Source organism: Vipera berus (assembly GCF_964194415.1).
Source record: "Vipera berus genome assembly, chromosome: 2".
Lineage (NCBI taxonomy): Eukaryota > Metazoa > Chordata > Lepidosauria > Squamata > Viperidae > Vipera > Vipera berus.
In genome coordinates, this window is record NC_138203.1 from 188,291,599 (window position 1) to 188,312,023 (window position 20,425).

Consider the following 20,425-nt stretch of genomic DNA (forward strand, 5'->3'; position numbering starts at 1 on the left):
AAGTCTGGGAAGGAAGAAATCATGCTGACTATTGTGAGCCTCTCATTCCACAATCATCCAAAAAAGTGGAAGATATATCCTTTTGTAATATAACAATTTACCAGAATGCTCCTTGCCCCTCCCCCCCACACTAATTTCCACTCCCACAGGACGCATTTTACTTTTGTGGATGATTGCCATATTCATACAAATGTTTTCTTCTTATGCAAATGCTTTGATAGGTAGAAATACCTCTAGCCACTCAGCTATGGATATAAGTTTAACAACGGTTCAGTGCTTGCCTTTGAAGCATGACAGCTAAATTTGAGGGTTATTTTAAAAAATGCAGAAAGCCAAAAGTGCAAAGTGTCTGCTGAATACCACCATCCATAAACACATTGGAGACCTCTGGACTAAAAAATGTTACCTGTGGGAGTTGACATGATAAAACCTTTCTTTGGTGGGAGAATGGAAATTTTGTAACAAATTTACACTGAAATAACAGAAATTTTAAATCATTAGGATTTAAATAATGGTGTAACAAATCAGTGTTCTGTTGCTGAGGTTTTTTGGTTAATACAAAAGAGATGGACGTGCTGAGGTAAATTTGAACTATCTGTTTCGTATAAATAAACACATTTTCCTTCATGATTAAAGATTACATAAACATTAAAGATGAATTTAGCCTGCTTATTGTGTTATAATCTTGGCAGGTAGGAAAATTTGGTGACAATATGACATCTTAAAGCTATTTGCCCTGATAGGTTACGCTTATCAGGAAGAACAGCTTTTAAGCATACTACACTTGGAAATTAATTCTTCTGTTTAGGATTTACATATTAGGTACATGTCCCATATATTATTTGCAACTAGGTGCAGAGAAATAGTCTGTATAATTGGATGAACGATAAATCTTGTGATCACAATTCTATTGTAATATAAGAAATAGGCCTTAGTCATCATTTGTGCTCTTTTGGTTCATTGTGTATTATGGCCTCCTGGGCTTTTGGCTTTTGTTAGCTACTGCTTTGTAGTGAGAAAGCTGAATGCAGTGATAATGCCTTAAATGTGAGAAATGGTTTTCCTTCAGCCAAGAATGGTGGAAGTCATTTGCTTTCCCAAATAATAGGTGTTGTTTTGTCTCAATATAGCAAAGATGTTTGGAAACACTTTGTAAGGGGAAAAAACCTATTACTGACTGATATATATCTGCCCATTTTAAAGAAAATATAAATATTATTATTATTATTATTATTATTATTATTATTATTATTATTATTATTATTATTAATAATAATAATAATAATTAAATTTATATTTAAATTTATAAATTTAGTATTGAATATAAGTAATACTTCATCATTTTAGCCATTGTCTATCCACTGCAGGATGAAGGTCTCTTCCTCATGTTTCCAACAAATACGGTCCTGAGCTTTCTTTTTGCCAACTGGGCCTGCAACACTTGCTGTCGTCATCAATCCATCTTGTTTTAGGTCTCTTTTGTGGATGCTTTTTACCAAGTGGGATCCATTCTGTGACTGCCTTGGTCCATCTGCCATCAGTTCTTCTTGCTATGTGACCACCCCATTTCCATTTCAATTCTTTTACTCTCTTGATGATATCATAGGTCTTTCTTCCTTGTCTTGTAATCTTGTTTTGTAATGTATTTCTCAGGTAATACATATTACCTTAGAAACTTTGAAAGAATATATATCAGTCTGGCTTGTGTGGTATGCTTAATACTATTTGCACATAATAACCTTGATGTAAAATATTTCCTAACTTAAACCAAATTTAAGCAATCCTAGTTTGCTGAAAATAAAAGTAGACATTCCTATTTTTCTGCTTATAATTTGTCAAAATAATGAAAAACTCAAGTTAATTCCTAAAGATTTACTCTATGGATTAGCTTTGTATGAAAACATGTTTGAGTAGAGTATGTTATAGAACACAGAGATCTTTGCTCTCAAAAACTGCTGATTTGTATCTTCTAGGAAAATATGATATTAATTTCTCACTGGAAGATATATTTGTTCATATCATATAAACTGGACTTAAGTCTCATTCTTTGGAACTGGATTAGGGGTCTTTGATGGAGCCCATAAGGTGACGTAAGCCAGGGCTTTTCAACCTTTTCACCCATTGTACCACTTTTAGGATATGGCAACATCTGAGTACCACCAGTCGCCTAGCAAGGTGTCGAAAACTTGACCAAAAAAAAGGAAAAAAGTGATGAAGTACAGGTAGTTCTCAACTTACAACAGTTCGCTTAGTGACACTGAAAAAAGTGCCCCCCAATCCACAGCCGAGCAAGACACCTTCCTGCCCGCCCGGTGGTGCTCTTCCTCCTGTCCGAGGTTTTCATTGTTGTGAGCATTTCTATTGAGGATTGGCTGCTGGGGTGGGCTGGGGGTGCGTTTGGTTTTTATTCCCCTCTCCCCCCCCCTCTGCTGGGTGGTTGCAGCAGGCTTTGGTCACTTCACATGACCCTGGGACACTGTGATCCTCATAAATATGAATCAGTTGGCAAGCATCTGAATGTAAATCACAAGACCCTGGAGATGCTGCAACATTCCAGCTGATTGGCGCTTCTTCTGGGCTCAGAAGCGCCAGTATCAGTGCCAAGCTCCAGCTGGAGCCTGGCGCTGATCCTGGTGCTTCCGCTGAGCCCTGACAGCCCTATAGCTCCAGCCATCTCTCGCTCAGGCTTGTGCGGCGCTGCCACCAGTTCAGCTCATTCCCCTGCCCCGCTACCACTTTTCTAGGATGGTTGCGTACCACCTGACAGGTGCCAATGTACCACAGGTGGTACCCGTACCACTGGTTGAAAAGCCCTGATGTAAGCCATGTTTAGTATAATAATTTCACAGGTGTGGTGACTATTTTAAAATGATTGTTTAACTGTATCAAGCAAATATGACTAAATATTTCATTGAGATTCTTAAAAAGAATTTAAGAGGACACCTTTTATATTATAGATTCAGTAGCGTGATCTTTAGCTGATTTATAATACATCTAATCTGTTCCCTCTATCTATTGTCAGAAAATTGCATTTACCCTAAGGAATTTGAGGTTGTTTCAGAACCAGTTATATTAATAACATGTCTGTGCAAGAAAAGTTATATAAACTTTTATCACTTACGCTGTTATAAAATAATGGTATTCTGTGTGTTTCATTGTAGATTCTCTCTGGGATAAAGAGCTGTGAACGCTTTAGGGGTTAAGCAGTAAAAGAGTCATTGAGAAATACTTTAGATTAGTTTCAAATTTATCTGGAGATCTTTTCAAGCTAGTCAGGAAGAAAATAAGATTTACATATTGTTCCATAGGTGCCATATGAGAGGTAGAATAATAGGAATGGAACGGAAATCTCACTTGCATTCTGCTTATCTGAAAAGAGATAAACTACAGATATTCAGCATATAGTTTATGCAGTTAGATAATATCTGAACAATACCCAGACGGTGTGAGTGTGTGTATTATCTATATGATACACATCTAATACACACACACATACATATGCATACACACACATATATGGAATGAATAAATAATAGACAAATATTTTCAAAGTAGTATCTGTTGCTTCATTTTTATGATGGAAAGAGAGGAACTAGAGCTTAGGTTTACCTGTTCCTAATACAATGCCTTAACCACTCAACTAAATAAGTTCTCCATTGATACAAAAAAATAATTTGCATTGTGCAGACTGCATGCCTGAACAATGGATCTTATTTGGAACATAATGTGCATAGAAATATCAAAAGGTACTTCAACGAGGTGAAGAATATAGCTATTTATATCTGACTTAAACTACTCTACTCCTGAGAAAGTAATAGAAGTTGATATAATATATTGTTGGTCATGTTTTAATAGAAGTCAAACCTTCAAATCTTTGCACAATTACTAAGAAGCCAATGCCACTGATTCCAAAGGACTAAATTCAATAAACATGGCAGAAACAATATTGTCTCAGGCAGTGGTGGGATTCAGATATGTGAACAACCAGTTCTCTATGTGGATGCCACTTCTGGAAGTAGATGTCACTCCTGGGCCTAGGCAACAAAAATTTTATCTACTGGTTCTGCCGAAGTAGTGCAAACCAGCTGAATCCCACCACTGCTCAGGCCTTTAGTCAATTACATTTGCTTCTTTTAAGCTTTAATATGGCATTGCTGTACATAACTAAATAAATGGACTGCATTGATTAGTAAGCAGAATACTGCTAAAATTGATTTTGAAAACAAAACTGACAGAAATGCTCATATGCTTTTACTATTCATAATTTCTCAGAATGTTCTAGAAGCCAAGGTTTTCTTGTAAAAAGTAATTTGTCTGTCACCTTTACAAATGTGTAATGACCTAGATTTTTTTTCTCCAAAAGGGAAATGCTCTTGTCTAATTGGAAGCATTCAAATGTTTTTTCAACAGCTTGAAAATATAATTTGTGTTTAGAAACGCCCCAGAGCTGAGAAATACTGTATGTAAACAAAAGAAGCATTTTGTTACATTAGCAAATAGCATTCTGGTGGCCTTTTCTATATTGTTTACTATTTTAGAACTATGAGTAAATCAAATAGAATGTAGAAAATTACCTATGGCTGATTCAGAGCTAGTTCATATATACCTATTAATCCATGACTGAAGCATAAAATAATGATCTGCATGTATGAGTGGTTAATCACAGTTCAAATCTTTGTATACTGAAACCTTGATTTTCCAAACCTCTGTTTTTCTGAGTTTGCACACAGTAGATAACATTTTGTTACAGTATACATTTTGTTACAAATATATGTATACACAGTGTGTTTGTGTGTATGTATGTCTGTATACACTTTGTTACAGTATATATGGTAATCACACTACTATGTAACTTGAAGCTTTCACAGTTAAATTAATCTTTCTCCATGCGTTGTGCATTTTAGTTTCCCAGTTCATCTTTGCTGTTTCCTGACCCTGTTTTAAAGGTTCGAAGTCCTTTTCAAAGTATAGCGTGCAGAAGTGGACATACTCAAGAAATAATCAGCCCAGTTAAAAATAATGTGGAACCATCAGTTTCTGTGCTTTGAAATTATACTTGTCCTAAAATGGCATTTATATTTTTTTCTAGATATATCACTTTGCTGCTCCATAATCAGTTTGTAGTCCACTACTATTCTAAGATCTTTTACATAAGTCCTATTACCAAGTCAGGTGTCTCTGATTGCATACCTATGCATTGGAAGTTTGTTTCTAACTGCAGAACATTGCAGTCTGTAAAAAAGTATTTTCCGATTACGATCTTTTGGATTTTCTTCTTCTTCTAGGTATTAGCTATCCAGACCAATTTTATATCTTTTGCAAATACGCATTTTGCATTTCTTTTTAGCTTTTTCCAAATCATTAATAAAAATATGAAAGAGCAGAATGTCCAGGAATGATCCTTGTGGAACCTCACACAAAACCTTTCCTAATGTTTGTTAAGGAACCAGTAATGAATATTCTGTAGAAGCAGTTTTTAAACTAGTTATGTATTCAGTTAATTGTCATGCAACACAACCCACCCTCACAAGCTTTCTTATCAGAAAATGATGGGATATTTTATCCAATGCTTTACTGAAATTAGAATACCTACAGTAGCCTGACAGTCTATTATATAAGTTACTGCAACAGAAAAATGGAATGTGGCTTGGTAGGCAAGATTTGTTCTTGATAAATGAGCTCTGATTTCTTGTAATCATATTTTCTTCCAAATGGCTTACAGAGTAATCTTTTAATGATCTGAACATCATTTATTGTGTTTGTCTAAAAGTCATTTAGCTTTTCATTTATTCTCCAGGATTTCTCACTTAATATGTAAAGTTTTACTCAAACCATCAACAGGTACTTTCAGTACTTTAGCATGCAATTCATTTGAACTTAAAAATTCAAGGTAAGTAAATTCCCTATTTTAGGATTGAATGAATATCACTTTAGCCTCATCTTGTGTTCTTCCTCAACAGTCACCTTGCCCTTCACCTATTAAGGACATGTCTATAGAGAAATAGGGAGAGAAACATAATGGCGGGGCAAGATACTGAACATGTTCATCCCTCTCATAAATGTTAAATCAAATAAGTTAAAATGGACAAATAAGGCTTTTATTACTTTCAAAAGTAATAATGAGCCTTGGTGGAGCAGTGGGCTGATGCCTCCTTAAGTAACACCAGCTGCCTGCAATTAGTGCAGGTTCGCATCCCACCAGGCTCAAGGTTGACTCAGCCTTCCATCCTTCCAAGGTAGGTAAAATGAGGACCCAGATTGTTGGGGGCAATTAAGCTGACTTTGTAATAATGCCGCTTGGGGTGTGTGTGAAAGCCCTAACAAGCAGGCATGAAAATGCAAGTAGAAAAATAGGGACCACTACGGTGGGAAGGTAACAGCGTTCCGTGCACCTTTGGCTTCTAGTCATGCCGGCCACATGACTATGGAGACGCCCTCGGACAAGCGCTGGCTCTTCGGCTTTGAAACGGAGATGAGCACCGGCCCCTAGAGTTGGAAACGACTAGCACGCATGTGCAGGGGAACCTTTACCTTTTGTGCACGTGTTGGTTTCCACGTGTCCCTGTGCATTTTGGGATGCTCATGCTTGGAGCTTTGATGCTGTGTGAAATCTGGAAAAGGTAGATTGCCCTTGCTGTCAGACATGCCTCCTTAAGTAACACCAGCTGCCTGCAATTAGTGCAGGTTCGCATCCCACCAGGCTCAAGGTTGACTCAGCCTTCCATCCTTCCGAGGTAGGTAAAATGAGGACCCAGATTGTTGGGGGCAATTAAGCTGACTTTGTAATAATGCCGCTTAGGGGGTGTGTGAAAGCCCTAATAAGCAGGCATATACATAGAATGAAGGCTACTGCTAAGCTTGTAAGCCGCCCTGAGTCTTCGGAGAAGGGCGGGATATAAATGGAATTAAAATAAATAAAATAAAAAATATACATAGAATGAAGGCTACTGCTAAGCTTGTAAGCCACCCTGAGTCTTCGGAGAAGGGCGGGATATAAATGGAATTAAAATAAATAAATAAATAAATAAAAGTGAAGCTCAGTGTGCATGTAATACCATGCTAAAGAATTCAATGAGTGATTATAGGTTGTTGTTTTTTTTACTTCATTTGTGGGACTAAGTATTTTGCTAGTTCTTCAGAGAGTCATAGCTGCTAAGAGATACAGAAATAAATCATCCACTAGTGCTGGCGTGACTCTTTCTCCTTCAAGACTGAGTCAGGAAGGAAAAGAATCAGTTGTTAAGCACCTGTGAAGGTTAACTACAGTGTAAGAAATCTCCTTTATTGCAGCCAGTAAACTTCCCCTGGTATTACAGTAGTCTGTGACTTTAGTAGCTGTGTTCAACCATGGGGTCTGGAGCATTTCATTTCTAACAGACAGGGAGATAAATACAGAATTTGTGTTCCAAGAATGAGTTATGAAGTCTTCATAGATGAAGTGTTTGATACAAATAATCTATGATGGTTTTATTTCACCTTTAGTGCTAAGCATAAACTTAATCCTTCCTTGGGCATTTAAGTACAACAGGAATGATAGTTTCAGAGAATAATGTCAGAAAGAGAGTTTTTCCCTTCCACCAACAGCAAGCAACCGTGCAAACTCACATAAGGTATAGTAAAAAAAAAAAGGGATATGGGATGGCCGTTTTCCCCCTAGTTTTTCATCGAATGACAGTAGGCAAAGATATTTTATTTAAGATTACAGGTAGTCCTCAACCTACAACAGTTCACTTAGTGACTTTCAAACTTACAACAGCAATGAAAATAGTGACTTATAACCATTTTCACAGTTACAACCTTTGCAGCATCCCCAAGGTGATGTGATCAAATTTCAGATACTTGGCAACTGGTTCACACTTATGACCATTGCTGTGTCTCAAGGTCCTATGATCACCTTTTGCAGCCTTCTGACAAACAAGTCAGTGGGGAAGCCATATTCACTGAACAACCAGGTTATTAACTTATCAACTGCAGTGCTTCACTTAACTGTGGCAAGAAAGGTCATAAAATGGGGCAAAACTCACTTAACAAATGTCTCACTTAACAACAGAAATTTTGGGCTCAATTGTGGTTGTAAGTTGAGGACTACCTCTATTATTTCCATAGTAGAGTACTGACTAAATGATGTTTTCTGCACAATATTGTGCGAGACAAAGCCAAATTTGGGGGTTGGTAGAAATGAAGATGATTGGAACTCTTTTTTGTTTCTGAAGGATTGGGGAATAAAAATAGCATTGAGACTCCCCTCCAGCCACATAGAATGATTTAAATTTATGGCCATATAAACATACTTTAATAGAGTTTAGGGCTACAGTTAGGTACAGTTAACCTATTTATTGATATATGTTATTCTAGAACAAGGTAGACATTCCAAGCAATAAAACTTAATGTAAATGAAGGTTTGTTTATGCATGTAAGCTGTTTGCTTTTGCCTTTATGATGAAGACTGCACAGACCAAGAAGACCTGATCTTTGTATGATATCCAGACTATGTTACTGTGTAATTAAATGCAAGGTAATAAGACCATTAAACCAGAATTCATTATGGAGTTACAAATCAGGGTTGCAAATCACCATAATCCTGTACTTGAACATCACATTAAATTGTTTCTTCTTAGTTTGTTAACCGGATGTTATGAAAGAAAAAACAGAAAAGTACCAAAAAGAAATTGATTTTAGATAAGATACAATTTTTAGCTTTGGATGTCTGAATTCAGAAAGTGTTTGTTGTGGTATACAAATCCAGAAAATTATGATCTGCAGTCACAAATACTGTCCCCAAGCATAATAGCTATCTTTAATTCCTTTATTTCTCACTTTTCTAATGCCAAGATTAGATTTTTTTGTGAAAAATGCTCTTAATTTAAAAATGTAAATTATGTAACATTAAAGAGTTTTTGATCTATTCTCAATAAAAATTTATGATACAGATTTTCCTTTTCATGGTTAATAGGAACACACATTTCTTGACTCATTCCATCCTTAGAAAGTTCTCTCAGAGCAGCTGGCCAACCAAGCCATTGTACTGAATGTTAGTTACTGCATTAGGGTGTGTGTGTGTGTGTGTGTGTGTGTGTGTGTACACACACATACACATACACAAACGTGATAGCAATAGCACTTAAGATTTATATAGCACTTCATACAGCCTATCAAAGCAGTTTACAGAGTCAGCATATTGCCCTTAACAATCTGGGCCCTCATTTTACTGACCTTGGAAGGATGGACGGTTGAGTCAACTTTGAGCTGGTGAGAATCGAACTGCTGGCAGTCAGCAGAATTAGCCTACAATACTACACTCTAACTACTCTGCCACCACAGCTGTGATAACACAGATGATACTATGCGTTCTAATTTCAATTAAAAATATTTTTTAATTTTTTAATTTTTAATTAAAATTTTTAATTTTTTTACGCCTTAATAGAATTCTAAGCTTCAATCAGTATGATCAATATGTTAAAATTGTAACTAAATAATTGGAGGAACTTTTTAATTAGTGACTTAAGAGTTTCATTTTAGAGAAGCAAGTTTTGTTCTAATTGATACAATAAAAAGCTGCTGAAGGGAATATGGGAAAGATAATCGTGATATTCAAAGTTTTCTTTTGAATAATACACTGATGTAATTATTTAAATATATGGAATTTGAAAACATTAATAATTTATACCTGTATTTAACTCTCAGTAACAATTAAGTTTAACAAATGAAAATGCAAATATATCTTTTGTTTATCCAATTTATTATTTGAGACAAGGTTTTATGCAAAAAGAGTATTACTTAGGAATGGTAATTTCCAGCAGGTTAATATATGTAGTGTCTCTCTAACTGTTGAGATCTTGAGATAAAATCTGTTGAACCCTTAAGTTATAGTCTATGTTACAATGTTTATGATTGAGGAGGCATGTTTTTTTATTTATTTATCAAAATTGTATAGCTGTCCATCTTGCCAAAAGCGGCTTAACCATGCTGAACATGAGAACAGTTATATTTATTAGTAGATATTTCTTCATAATATAGATTTATATGACTAACAAGAAATATACTAACATATTGATTAAAACTAATTAAACATACTGCATGGTATAAAACCCAACAGATACCACCCCCAAATAGGGCTGCCTATTATTTAGGCCCAGTGCTTGGGGGAAGTTTCAGGTTTTTACAACCTTACAAAAAGTCAGCAAATTGGAACACACTGAATCTCAGGAAACCTGATTCCCATAGGCATAGGGGGTGTACTGCAACAGAAAATGTATCCACTATTTGATTCAAAATAGCTTCTCAGTTTAAAGAGCTTTGCCCCAATACTTTTAATATATTCATGCAACATGCTGAGCCCTATTAGTTGGGGTATTGTGCTCAGTCCTAATTGTTTTGCAGGTTTTGGCTTTGTGTGTTGTGTAAATCTAGCCACTGCATGTTTGCCAATGTTACTAAATCAAACATAGGGGCAGGATTATATCAGTGTACAATGTATTGAACATTAGCAACTGAGTTTAGACTGTAAATTATGGTCCAGCGCCTAAATGAAAAAAAAATCAAAGCATTGTATTCCACTTTGTCTAAACAGAATTTCAAGGCAAACCATAAAAAAACTACACTCACTCTTTTTATGTAGTGCAAAAGACTATGCATTCATAAAACCATCCAGGAAAGGTAATCCTTAATACTTCTGCAAAGCACATGCTTGTGATTTCTTAAGATGTCATGGTGAGATATAAAGATGTATGTAGACAGTTATGGTATCTAAAATCAGCATATTCTAAAACTACAAAAAACTAATTGTACGGTTATAAAACTATTTTGTGATTATAATACACAAAATAACAAAGAAACTTGCAGGAAAAAAGAAGGTCTTTAAAACTTTGGATACACTAGTCATTGGTAAACACTGCTTCAGCTATAGTTAGCTCATGCTCCCGAAATTCATCTTGCAAAATCAGAAAAGCAAAATAAAAAAAATTCCAAAAGTAATCTGGTCCTGAAATAATTGTTATTTACAAATATCTGGATGAATGGACATATCTCCCATTCTTTTCTGAAAACCAGCCATACGTGCCTTGGAAGCCTGTTAAAATTGAGCATCAGCCATTAAGAAAGCCCTACTCCGGGCCACCAAATAAGAAACACCTCCCCCCCCCAAGACCACCAGTAAGCCTCTCCAGCTGATCTTAATGCACAAGTCTTATGATGATCTTTTAAGAACTTGAGTAATAAGCTGTTTATGGTTTTAGAAACTACAGTAATATACTGTAATTATATATGTAGTAGCTCACAAGCATTCAGAGTGGTGCTTTAGGGATTACATGGCATTAAATGATCCTATTTAAGTATTCCACATTGTATTCTGCTTCTTGGTATTGTCAAAGACAGCCCCATGGAGAATGGACTGAAGTAATCCATCCAAGTGATTATTTGTATATAGGTCATTTAGACTAGGCTATGGTCCATGTATGGTCATAATGGGGATACCCATTATTTTAAAATTCACGTTCATATAACGAGATAGCAAAACCTCTAAGCCAAAAGATTGCCCATCCCCACTCCCTTTTAGGGAGAATAATTTGATTTAGCCATCAGATAATAGTAGCAGAAGAAAAGCAAGCTAGATACTGATGCTTCATCTGATTACCAGGATTTACTGAGATATATTTTTTGTAGTGAGCCTTAAAAAATAGAACAGTCCAAGCCAAAATATATTTGTTGACCTATCTGTCCTTGTGGTTTATAAACAAATGACAAAATGAATTTGCACCACACACTAAGCTATTTGTTGCAATCAGTAAGCCAACAATAAGAGGATTTTACTTTATTCGTTTACACATACAGGTAATTCTTGGTTAATTATAGCAATTGGGACTGAAATTGCTGTTGCTGAGTGATATGGCATGGTATCACATGCCCTATGTAGCAACAGCAGTTCTGGCAGTCCTGGTTGATATCATTAAGTGAGGATCATGGGGGTTGTTAACCAAGAACTTCCTGTGTCCCATAGCTTATGACTTCCTGCCAGCTTTCCTACTGATTTTGCCTGTGGGAAGCAAGGGAATGTTGGAAATCATAATCACATGATCATGGGGCTGCTGTGATGGTTTGAACTCTGAGGGCTGGTCAGAAGTAATTTAATTTGTCTTTAAAGTAGGTTTTACAAATCATCTTATCTGATGACAAGTTTCTCAGATTAGACTTTGTTCCAAGCAATACTTAGGCAAATCGAGTGAAGAAAAGAGTTGGAAGTTTCAACAAGTTCCCAGTTGCACATATCTCTAATGTAAGATCTGAATTTCACCAAAGGGAAAGTATTGTATGTACATGTCTATAGCATATACGTACCCACATAAATTAAGAATTATATACTGTGTAGAAACAGTATATAATGTTTATTCATGTTAAATAGTTAATTAAGTTGGTTGCAAATACACCACATGCACTGTTCTTTTCCTATAGATTTATTATGTATTTGTATACATGACCCCAAAACTGAAGAAAACATTCAGTGAAACACTTGATTTATGCATCCGATACATGGAGCCTGAAACTGCAATTTGTTTTTAAGTTTATCAAGACTAGTGCGGAGTGTTGTTTTCCTAAACCAGAGACCTTAATAAATGTGATAGTGAGTAGTGTCTTATTTGGTCTCTGGAATATGCTTTGGAAGAACTGCTGATCTGGTTTGGCCCAGTACACAATTTTTTATATTTGAATTAAATCATTTGACAATTGCTGCTTGATATGGAACCATTTTGAAAATATTGGGATTAGGGAAAAATCAGCAAAAAATAAATATTTGTGAAGAGAGAGTGGCATTTGGAGTTGAGTTACATTTGTTATTTTAAGTATGTCACTAACAGACACTTTATCCCTAGAAGAAGCTATCATTGATACATTTCCAAAGGGGCCAACTTAATAAATGTATTGTTGAGTCCTTTTATCGGGTGGAATAAATGGATAAAAAAAATGTAACGGGTGGGGTTATATAGCTCTCACAAGATCTGTCTCCAAATAAAAATGAAGTTCAGGAGTCAAGGCACTTGTACAGCATAATATTCAGTGCTATTGTTGGTCAAATAATAGAGTTTTTGTTATGCCGTACATATTAATATATTTATCAAATTTAGGTATCACCCATCTCACTTATAAAGTGACTTTCACTTACAAATAACTGAATAGTGTGTAAGCTATATTAAAAGAAAAGAAAAAAACAATATTGCCTTATAACAGGAAACAAAATAATTTTGTTTTCTTTTTTCCATTATTATGAAGATCCTGCAAGATGCAAATATACAGGAAAATATGTGTATTCTTTTCAGATTTGAGGGGGCTGTAGGGGTAAGAATACTTGGGAAGCTCTATTGTAGATAAGTAGATTCTGAAAATTCAGACAATTATGAGTCTTACTGCTATCAATATTTGTATGTGAATAACTGTGCCCAAGCCCAGCCCTGGAGCTTCCCTCTGCCAGAGTTGGGATGTCGTTTGAGGCTCGCCCTCCAATCCCGCCTTCCGTCCCTCAGTCCATTGAGGCTCTGTTCGCAGAATAAGGACACATTCCAAGTTTCCTGGTGGTCAAAATTGTTCCATTGTCCCCCAAATCCCATTAGCCAGTCAAACTCCAAGGGAGTCGTTTAAGTGAGGAGGTTGAGGAACAAGAGGCCAAATCCCCCCAGAAGATTCTAGACCAGACATGTCAAACACAAGGCCCGGGGGCCGGACCCGGCCCGCGAAGTGGTTTCATGTGGCCCATGAAGCCATCCTGGAAACAGTGAGGGAACGGCCCCCACTGCCTTGGCCCTGGCCCAGAGACCCTCCTTCTGCCAGAGACCCTCAGATTTGTCCCACTACTGCCCAGGCCCCCATAGGCAGCCTTGATGTGAACGATGTAGAGCTGGCCACGCCCACCCAGTAGGCCATACGCACTCTAGCCACGCCCACCCAGTAGGCCACGCCCACCCGGCCTTCTGAGGGCAACTGCAATGCTGATGCAGCCTTCAATGAAATTGAGTTTGACACCCCTGTTCTAGACCCTGAGCAGCGCTTGTAGGTGTCATCCTCCTTGGGCTGCCCAGACCAGAAAATCAACTTCCCAGATGGCTAAAATCTACTTTTATTGAGATTGGCTGCAATAATCAAATTTTTCAAATCTGATTGTGCTGAGGCTCTTTCTCCTCCTTCTGTGAATCAGGGAGGCAGCTGCCTGAGAAACTTCCACATTTTCTCTTGTAGTTCTAGGCTTGAAAAATCCTTTAGCCTCTTTTGCCTAAGAGGCAGGTTCTCCATTGTCAGTCGAGCCGGCCACGCCCAACCAACCACGCTTACCTAGTTGTGGCGACCCAGCCATGCCTACCCAGCCACCCCCATCTTCCCCTTTGAGGGCAACCATAAAGCTGATGTGGCCCTCAGTGAAATTTAGTTTGACACCCCTGATCTAGAAGAAGATTACTAAGAATTAATGCTAAACTTACTTGCATCTCATGAGATGTCTTTAATACATGATTTTACCTTGGGGGAAAAATATGGAAGATTTTGTTGTGTTTTATCAGTAGAACTTGAATTAGCAAGCAATTGGAATGGATGACCCTAAGATCTTTTCTAATTCTCTGATTCTATTACCAAATAGCAGTGAGGTGGTAAAAGCAAGCTGTACACTTACAGTATGTAGGATTTATTTATTTTTATTTTTTTTTAAAAGCAACAGTGGTTGATCAATCCAAAATTGAACAAGTCACATCTGGGCTAAGAACCTCCTCATCACTGTAATTGCATTACAATGTTCCTATGTGGTACAAATATTCCTGTGTGGTACAAATATTTATAACCATAGTTTTTTTTGTTCAAATCACAATTTACAACATATGCACTTGTTTCATATTTATTTAGGCTAGACTGTATTTATATTCAGCTGTACAAAATCTCATTTCCTAGGATTATGCAAACATTTTTAAATATGCATATGAAATAGATTGTGTGTTTTTGTCATAATAAAAATGTATTGCAGTTCTGCTTCTGAAAATCACATTTACCAAACACACGTCTTTTTAACTGTTTGTATAAAATCATGATTACATGGCTTATAAATAAGTCATTTCATTTATTAAATAATTCATGATATGCAGTGTAAAGTATATAAGTCATACAAGCATATATATAATTCATTATATAAATTTTACATGGAAGAAAAAAGTGACAGTGCAATGGTTATCGTGTCTGTGCTGCATACTGGGAAAAGTGCAATAAAAATGCTTCAAGAAAAATTATACTGTTTGATTTATGTTGTATTGTGGAAGAGAAGGAGGAAGAGGAGATAAATTAAAGGAAAAGCAATTGGTGCTGTAATTGATGGGAAGGCCTGCAATGGTTAGATGAAACATGATTCTGAGTAATTTTTTAACTGAGAAAGCACAATGATATATCAAAGGTGCTGCAGAAATGCATTCTGTCTTGATAGTATTGTTAAGAGTTGTTTGTTGCAAGTCAATTCATCACAGGTAAACAGAATCTAAACAATTCTTTGCAGTTTCTATGATATATAAATGAGAGATAAAGCTTAGTTTTAAAATCTTGATTAGCAACAGGTATCTTAAGATTTTTTTAAAAAATCCTCAACTGTCAGATGTCTCATAGAAAAAAAATGTAAACATCTACCTATCCACTATAACAATCAAGATAAATCAATGGCTCAATTATTTATTTATTTTATTTTATTTTAATTCCATTTATATCCCGCCCTTCTCCGAAGACTCAGGGCGGCTTACAAGCTTAGCAGTAGCCTTCATTCTATGTATATGCCTGCTTGTTAGGGCTTTCACACATACCCCAAGCGGCATTATTACAAAGTCAGCTTAATTGCCCCCAACAATCTGGGTCCTCATTTTACCTACCTCGGAAGGATGGAAGGCTGAGTCAACCTTGAGCCTGGTGGGATGCGAACCTGCACTAATTGCAGGCAGCTGGTGTTACTTAAGGAGGCATCAGCCTCCTTAAGTATATTCTAAAGAAAGACATAATCATATAAATAAATTAATATGATAGCAAACATAAAGTAACTTAAAATCATGTTATTGATATCGTTCCTGGAAAAGAATTTTTAAAAAAAAAACTAAAAAGTTTTCTTTTTGATAAAGAAAACATGAACACCACTTATAGTCTTGGAAAATATGAAAGTAAGGCAGTGTCCCCATGGGCCAGTCATTTAGGAACTGTTGCGTCAACATTTTTCTCATAAGTTTTCTTTTGATTTGAATTTAGCTCTATGGTGGTAAATCATAGACTGAATAATGAGAAAAGAACAGGTGAGCTTTAATAAGAATAGAGGAGAAAATTATGTTGAAGAGGAAGAATAAATTGTAGTTGGCTTGGATTTCAAGTCTAACTTCTGCATAGCTTAGGTGAGAGGAAGTTTACAGGTGATGTTCTGTAAAGAATAATGTAAAAAAGGATTTCTGTGTTATATGGTACATATTTACACCAAGGGAACAACGAAAGCTTCCCATAGGGAAAATTAGAGAATATGTAATAATACAATATAACAGTAACAATAATATAATATAATATAATATAATATAATATAATATAATATAATATAATATAATATAATATAATATAATATAATAATATAACATAATATCAAAACCTGGGAAAATACTGGGAAAAATAATCAAAAAACAGATCTGTGAATATCTAGAAAAAATAAAGTTATAACTGGTAGCCAACATGGGTTTGTTAAAAGCAGATCATGCCAAACATCTTTGACAGAGTGATTAAATTAGTAGACCAGTGAAATGCTATGGACATAGTATATTTAGACTTCAGCAAGGCATTCAACAAAGTAGATCACAATCTTGGTAAGCAAGAAAAACATCACTACCAGATGGATTTGTAACAGTCTGACAAACCATACTCAACAAGTAGTCCTTAATGGTACTACATCTACATGGAAGGAAATAAGCAGTGGAGTATCACAACGTTCCGTCTTAGGCCCAGTATTCTTAAATATCCTCATAAGTGACTTAGATGAGGGAATAGAAGGGCATCTCGTCAAATTTGCAGAGGACACTAAGCTGGTAGGAATATCCAACACCCCAGAAGACAAGCTCAGGATCCAAAAAGATATTGACAGACTTGAATAATGGGCCCTATCCAACAACATGAAATTTAATGTGAAGAAAAGCAGGGTTTTACATTTAGGCAGGAAAAACCAAAGGTACAAGTACAGATTAGGCAAAACCTGGCTCAAAAACAATAAGTGTGAGAGGGACCTTGGAGTCCTAGTCTAGTGGATCCAAACATGAGCCAGCAGTATGCAGCAGCTGCCAAAAAAGCTAATGCAATCCTTGGTTGTATAAACAGAGGCAGAGAATCAAAATCGTGAAGTATTAGTACTGCTTTATAAATCCTTAGTAAGACCACACCTGGACTACTGCATCCAGTTTTGGTCACCACATTGCAAAAAAGATGTTGAAACTTTGGAAAAATTGCGAAGAAAGGCAACTAAGATGATTAAGGACCTGGAGACAAAAATGTATGAAGAATGGTTGCAGGAATTGGGTATGGCCAGTCTAGAGAAAAGAAGGACTAGGAGTGACATGATAACAGTATTCCAGTCTTTGAGGGGCTGCCACAAAAAAGAGGGGGTCAACTTATTTTCCCAAAGCACCAGAAGGCAAGATAAGGAACAATGGATAGAAACTAAATCAAGGAGAGAAGTAACCTGGAATTAAGGATAAACTTCCTAACAGTGAGGACAATTAACCAGTAGAACAGCTTGCCCTCAGAAGTTGTAGGTGTTTCATCACTGGTGGCATTTAAGAAAAGAATGGGCAGCCACCTATCTGAAATGGTATAGGTTTTCCTGCTTGAGCTGGAGGTTGGACTAGAAGACCTGCAAGGTCCCTTACAGCTCTATTCTGATTGAAATTGTAACAGAATTGTGTTATTGTGTTATGATACCCAACTTTTCATTTCGACCCCAAACCACCCCAGTGATGCCCTCGCTGTGATGTCCCGTTGCCTGGAGGCGGTTCGGGTCTGGATGGGGAGGAACAGACTTCAACTCAACCCTGACAAGACTGGTGGCATTTAAGAAAAGAATGGGCAGCCACCTATCTGAAATGGTATAGGTTTTCCTGCTTGAGCTGGAGGTTGGACTAGAAGACCTGCAAGGTCCCTTACAGCTCTATTCTGATTGAAATTGTAACAGAATTGTGTTATTGTGTTATGATACCCAACTTTTCATTTCGACCCCAAACCACCCCAGTGATGCCCTCGCTGTGATGTCCCGTTGCCTGGAGGCGGTTCGGGTCTGGATGGGGAGGAACAGACTTCAACTCAACCCTGACAAGACTGAGTGGCTGTACATTCCGGCATCCCGGGACATTCAAAATGTTCCATCGCTTTCTATGGGGGGTGAGCTCTTACCCCCCGTGGATAGGGCTCACAACTTGGGAGTCCTCCTAGATTCACGACTTACTCTGGAGGATCATATAGTGGCCGTGACTAGGGGGGCTTTCGCCCAGGTTCACCTGGTGCGCCAGTTGCGGCCCTATCTGGACCGGGATGCCCTGTGTACGGTCACTCATGCGCTCGTGACCTCTTGCCTAGACTATTGTAATGCTCTCTACATGGGGCTTCCCTTGAAGACTACTCGGAGGCTCCAACTGGTACAGAATGCGGCCGCGAGAGTTGTCTTGGGAGTTTCCCGGTACTCCCATGTTACACCTTTGCTCCGCGAGCTGCATTGGTTACCAGTTGTCTTCCGGGTGAGGTTCAAGGTCTTGGTTATGATCTTTAAGTCCTTACATGGCATGGGTCCGGGATACCTCGAGGACCACCTGCTGCCAGCGTCAACTCCCCTCCGCCCTGTGCGTGCCCACAGAGAGGGCCTCCTCAGGGTGCCTCCGGTCAGGGAATGTCGACTGGTGGCCCCCAGGGGGAGGGCCTTCTCTGTGGGTGCTCCGGCACTATGGAACCAACTGCCGGTTGAGCTCCGGATGGCACCGGACCTCCGCTCCTTCCGTCGCGGGCTGAAGACCCACTTATTTGAATTAGCTGGTCTGGCCTGATGGGGGAATATGGGTTTTTTAATTGGTTTTTATTATTCTATCATTGTTGTATTTTAATTGGGCATTGGTTTAATTTTCTTTTAATTTTTGTATTGCTATTTATATATGCCCTGTGAACCGCCCTGAGTCCCTTGGGAGAAGGGCGGTATAGAAATAAATAAACATCAAACATCAACATCAATACCCCATTGTGTTCCTACTATTGACAAGAGTGATCAGTACCATCTCAATGCTATAGTCCAGTCTTTATCTATCTATAATCTATTCACTCCAGGGCTCTTTGAAGCTGCAAGCCTACTGTCATCTCTACAGCCTTCCCTAAAAACAGGACAAGTGCAAACCAAGCACAAATTATCATCTAGAAATGACTAAGATTCCATCTTCCGTAAAAGGAGCAAATTTGTAGATATTTTTAATGAAAAATATGGCTTTTATGTGTACAGACTCACACGTTCGTTCTTTTAATGATGAGTAGGAGAAGACTGCCATTGATTTTGTTTGCTATTTCTTCTTATTTCATGTGAAGCATAATACATTTTCCATTTCAGGTATACTAAACCACTTACCTTTGCTGATTGCATAAGTGATGAATTGCCATTAGGATGGGAAGAGGCCTATGATCCTCAGGTTGGAATCTATTACATTGACCACAACACTAGTAAGTGTAACGTGATTTTATATTTAATGCATAAGTGGCTTTCATATATAGCATTCATTAGTGTTGAGCATACATTAAAAATTATAAAGAATAGATATTTTAGAACATGAAGTCTGATAAAATGTAGCTTCAAAATAATTATGGAATGATATTAAAGATTTACTTAGGTGGTATATTTTATTTAAATGTTAATTAGTTAAATTTTAAAATATTTTATGACATGCAGTGTGATCTGCCTTAGAGTAGCTTTGGTTTTTAAATGATGCTTTTTACACACCCGTGTGAATAAACCAGCATGCAATTCCTTTCCAGTGGGAAAAAATATGCAGAGCACAGAAGAAGAAGAAGTCATAAGCTAAAGAAATTAAATTCATGGGATAAGAAAAAGAAAGGAAAACCTAATTAAATTTAGGTTAACACTGTTCACTGTCACTCATATCCTTCTGTCCTTGTAAACCATCCTAGCTTCCATTATATCTATATATACCACAACATGCATTGTTTCTGGTTCTTTAAACTTCTCACCTCTTAAGAGTTTTAGTAGCTGCATTCAGTTAAAACATCCTCATTTTTCTCCTTCCTCTCAACCTATTTGTTCTTCCTCCATATATTTTTTGGGATTGGATCTTCATTCATTCTGTGTATATGACCAAATCTCCTAAATGTACTTCTTTTGTACACTTACTAATTATTTTAATTCCATTCTCAT

The 20,425-nt window shown here is 37.1% G+C and overlaps 1 protein-coding gene across 1 annotated transcript in view; it reads left to right on the top strand.

The window, feature by feature from the left end:
• Positions 1 to 20,425, top strand: part of WWC1 (WW and C2 domain containing 1) — a 98,880-nt gene that overhangs the window by 31,092 nt on the left and 47,363 nt on the right. The window contains exon 2 of the mRNA XM_081320703.1: positions 19,607 to 19,716. Coding sequence (XP_081176829.1) covers positions 19,607 to 19,716 — 110 coding nt within the window. The remainder of the gene's footprint in view (positions 1 to 19,606; positions 19,717 to 20,425) is intronic.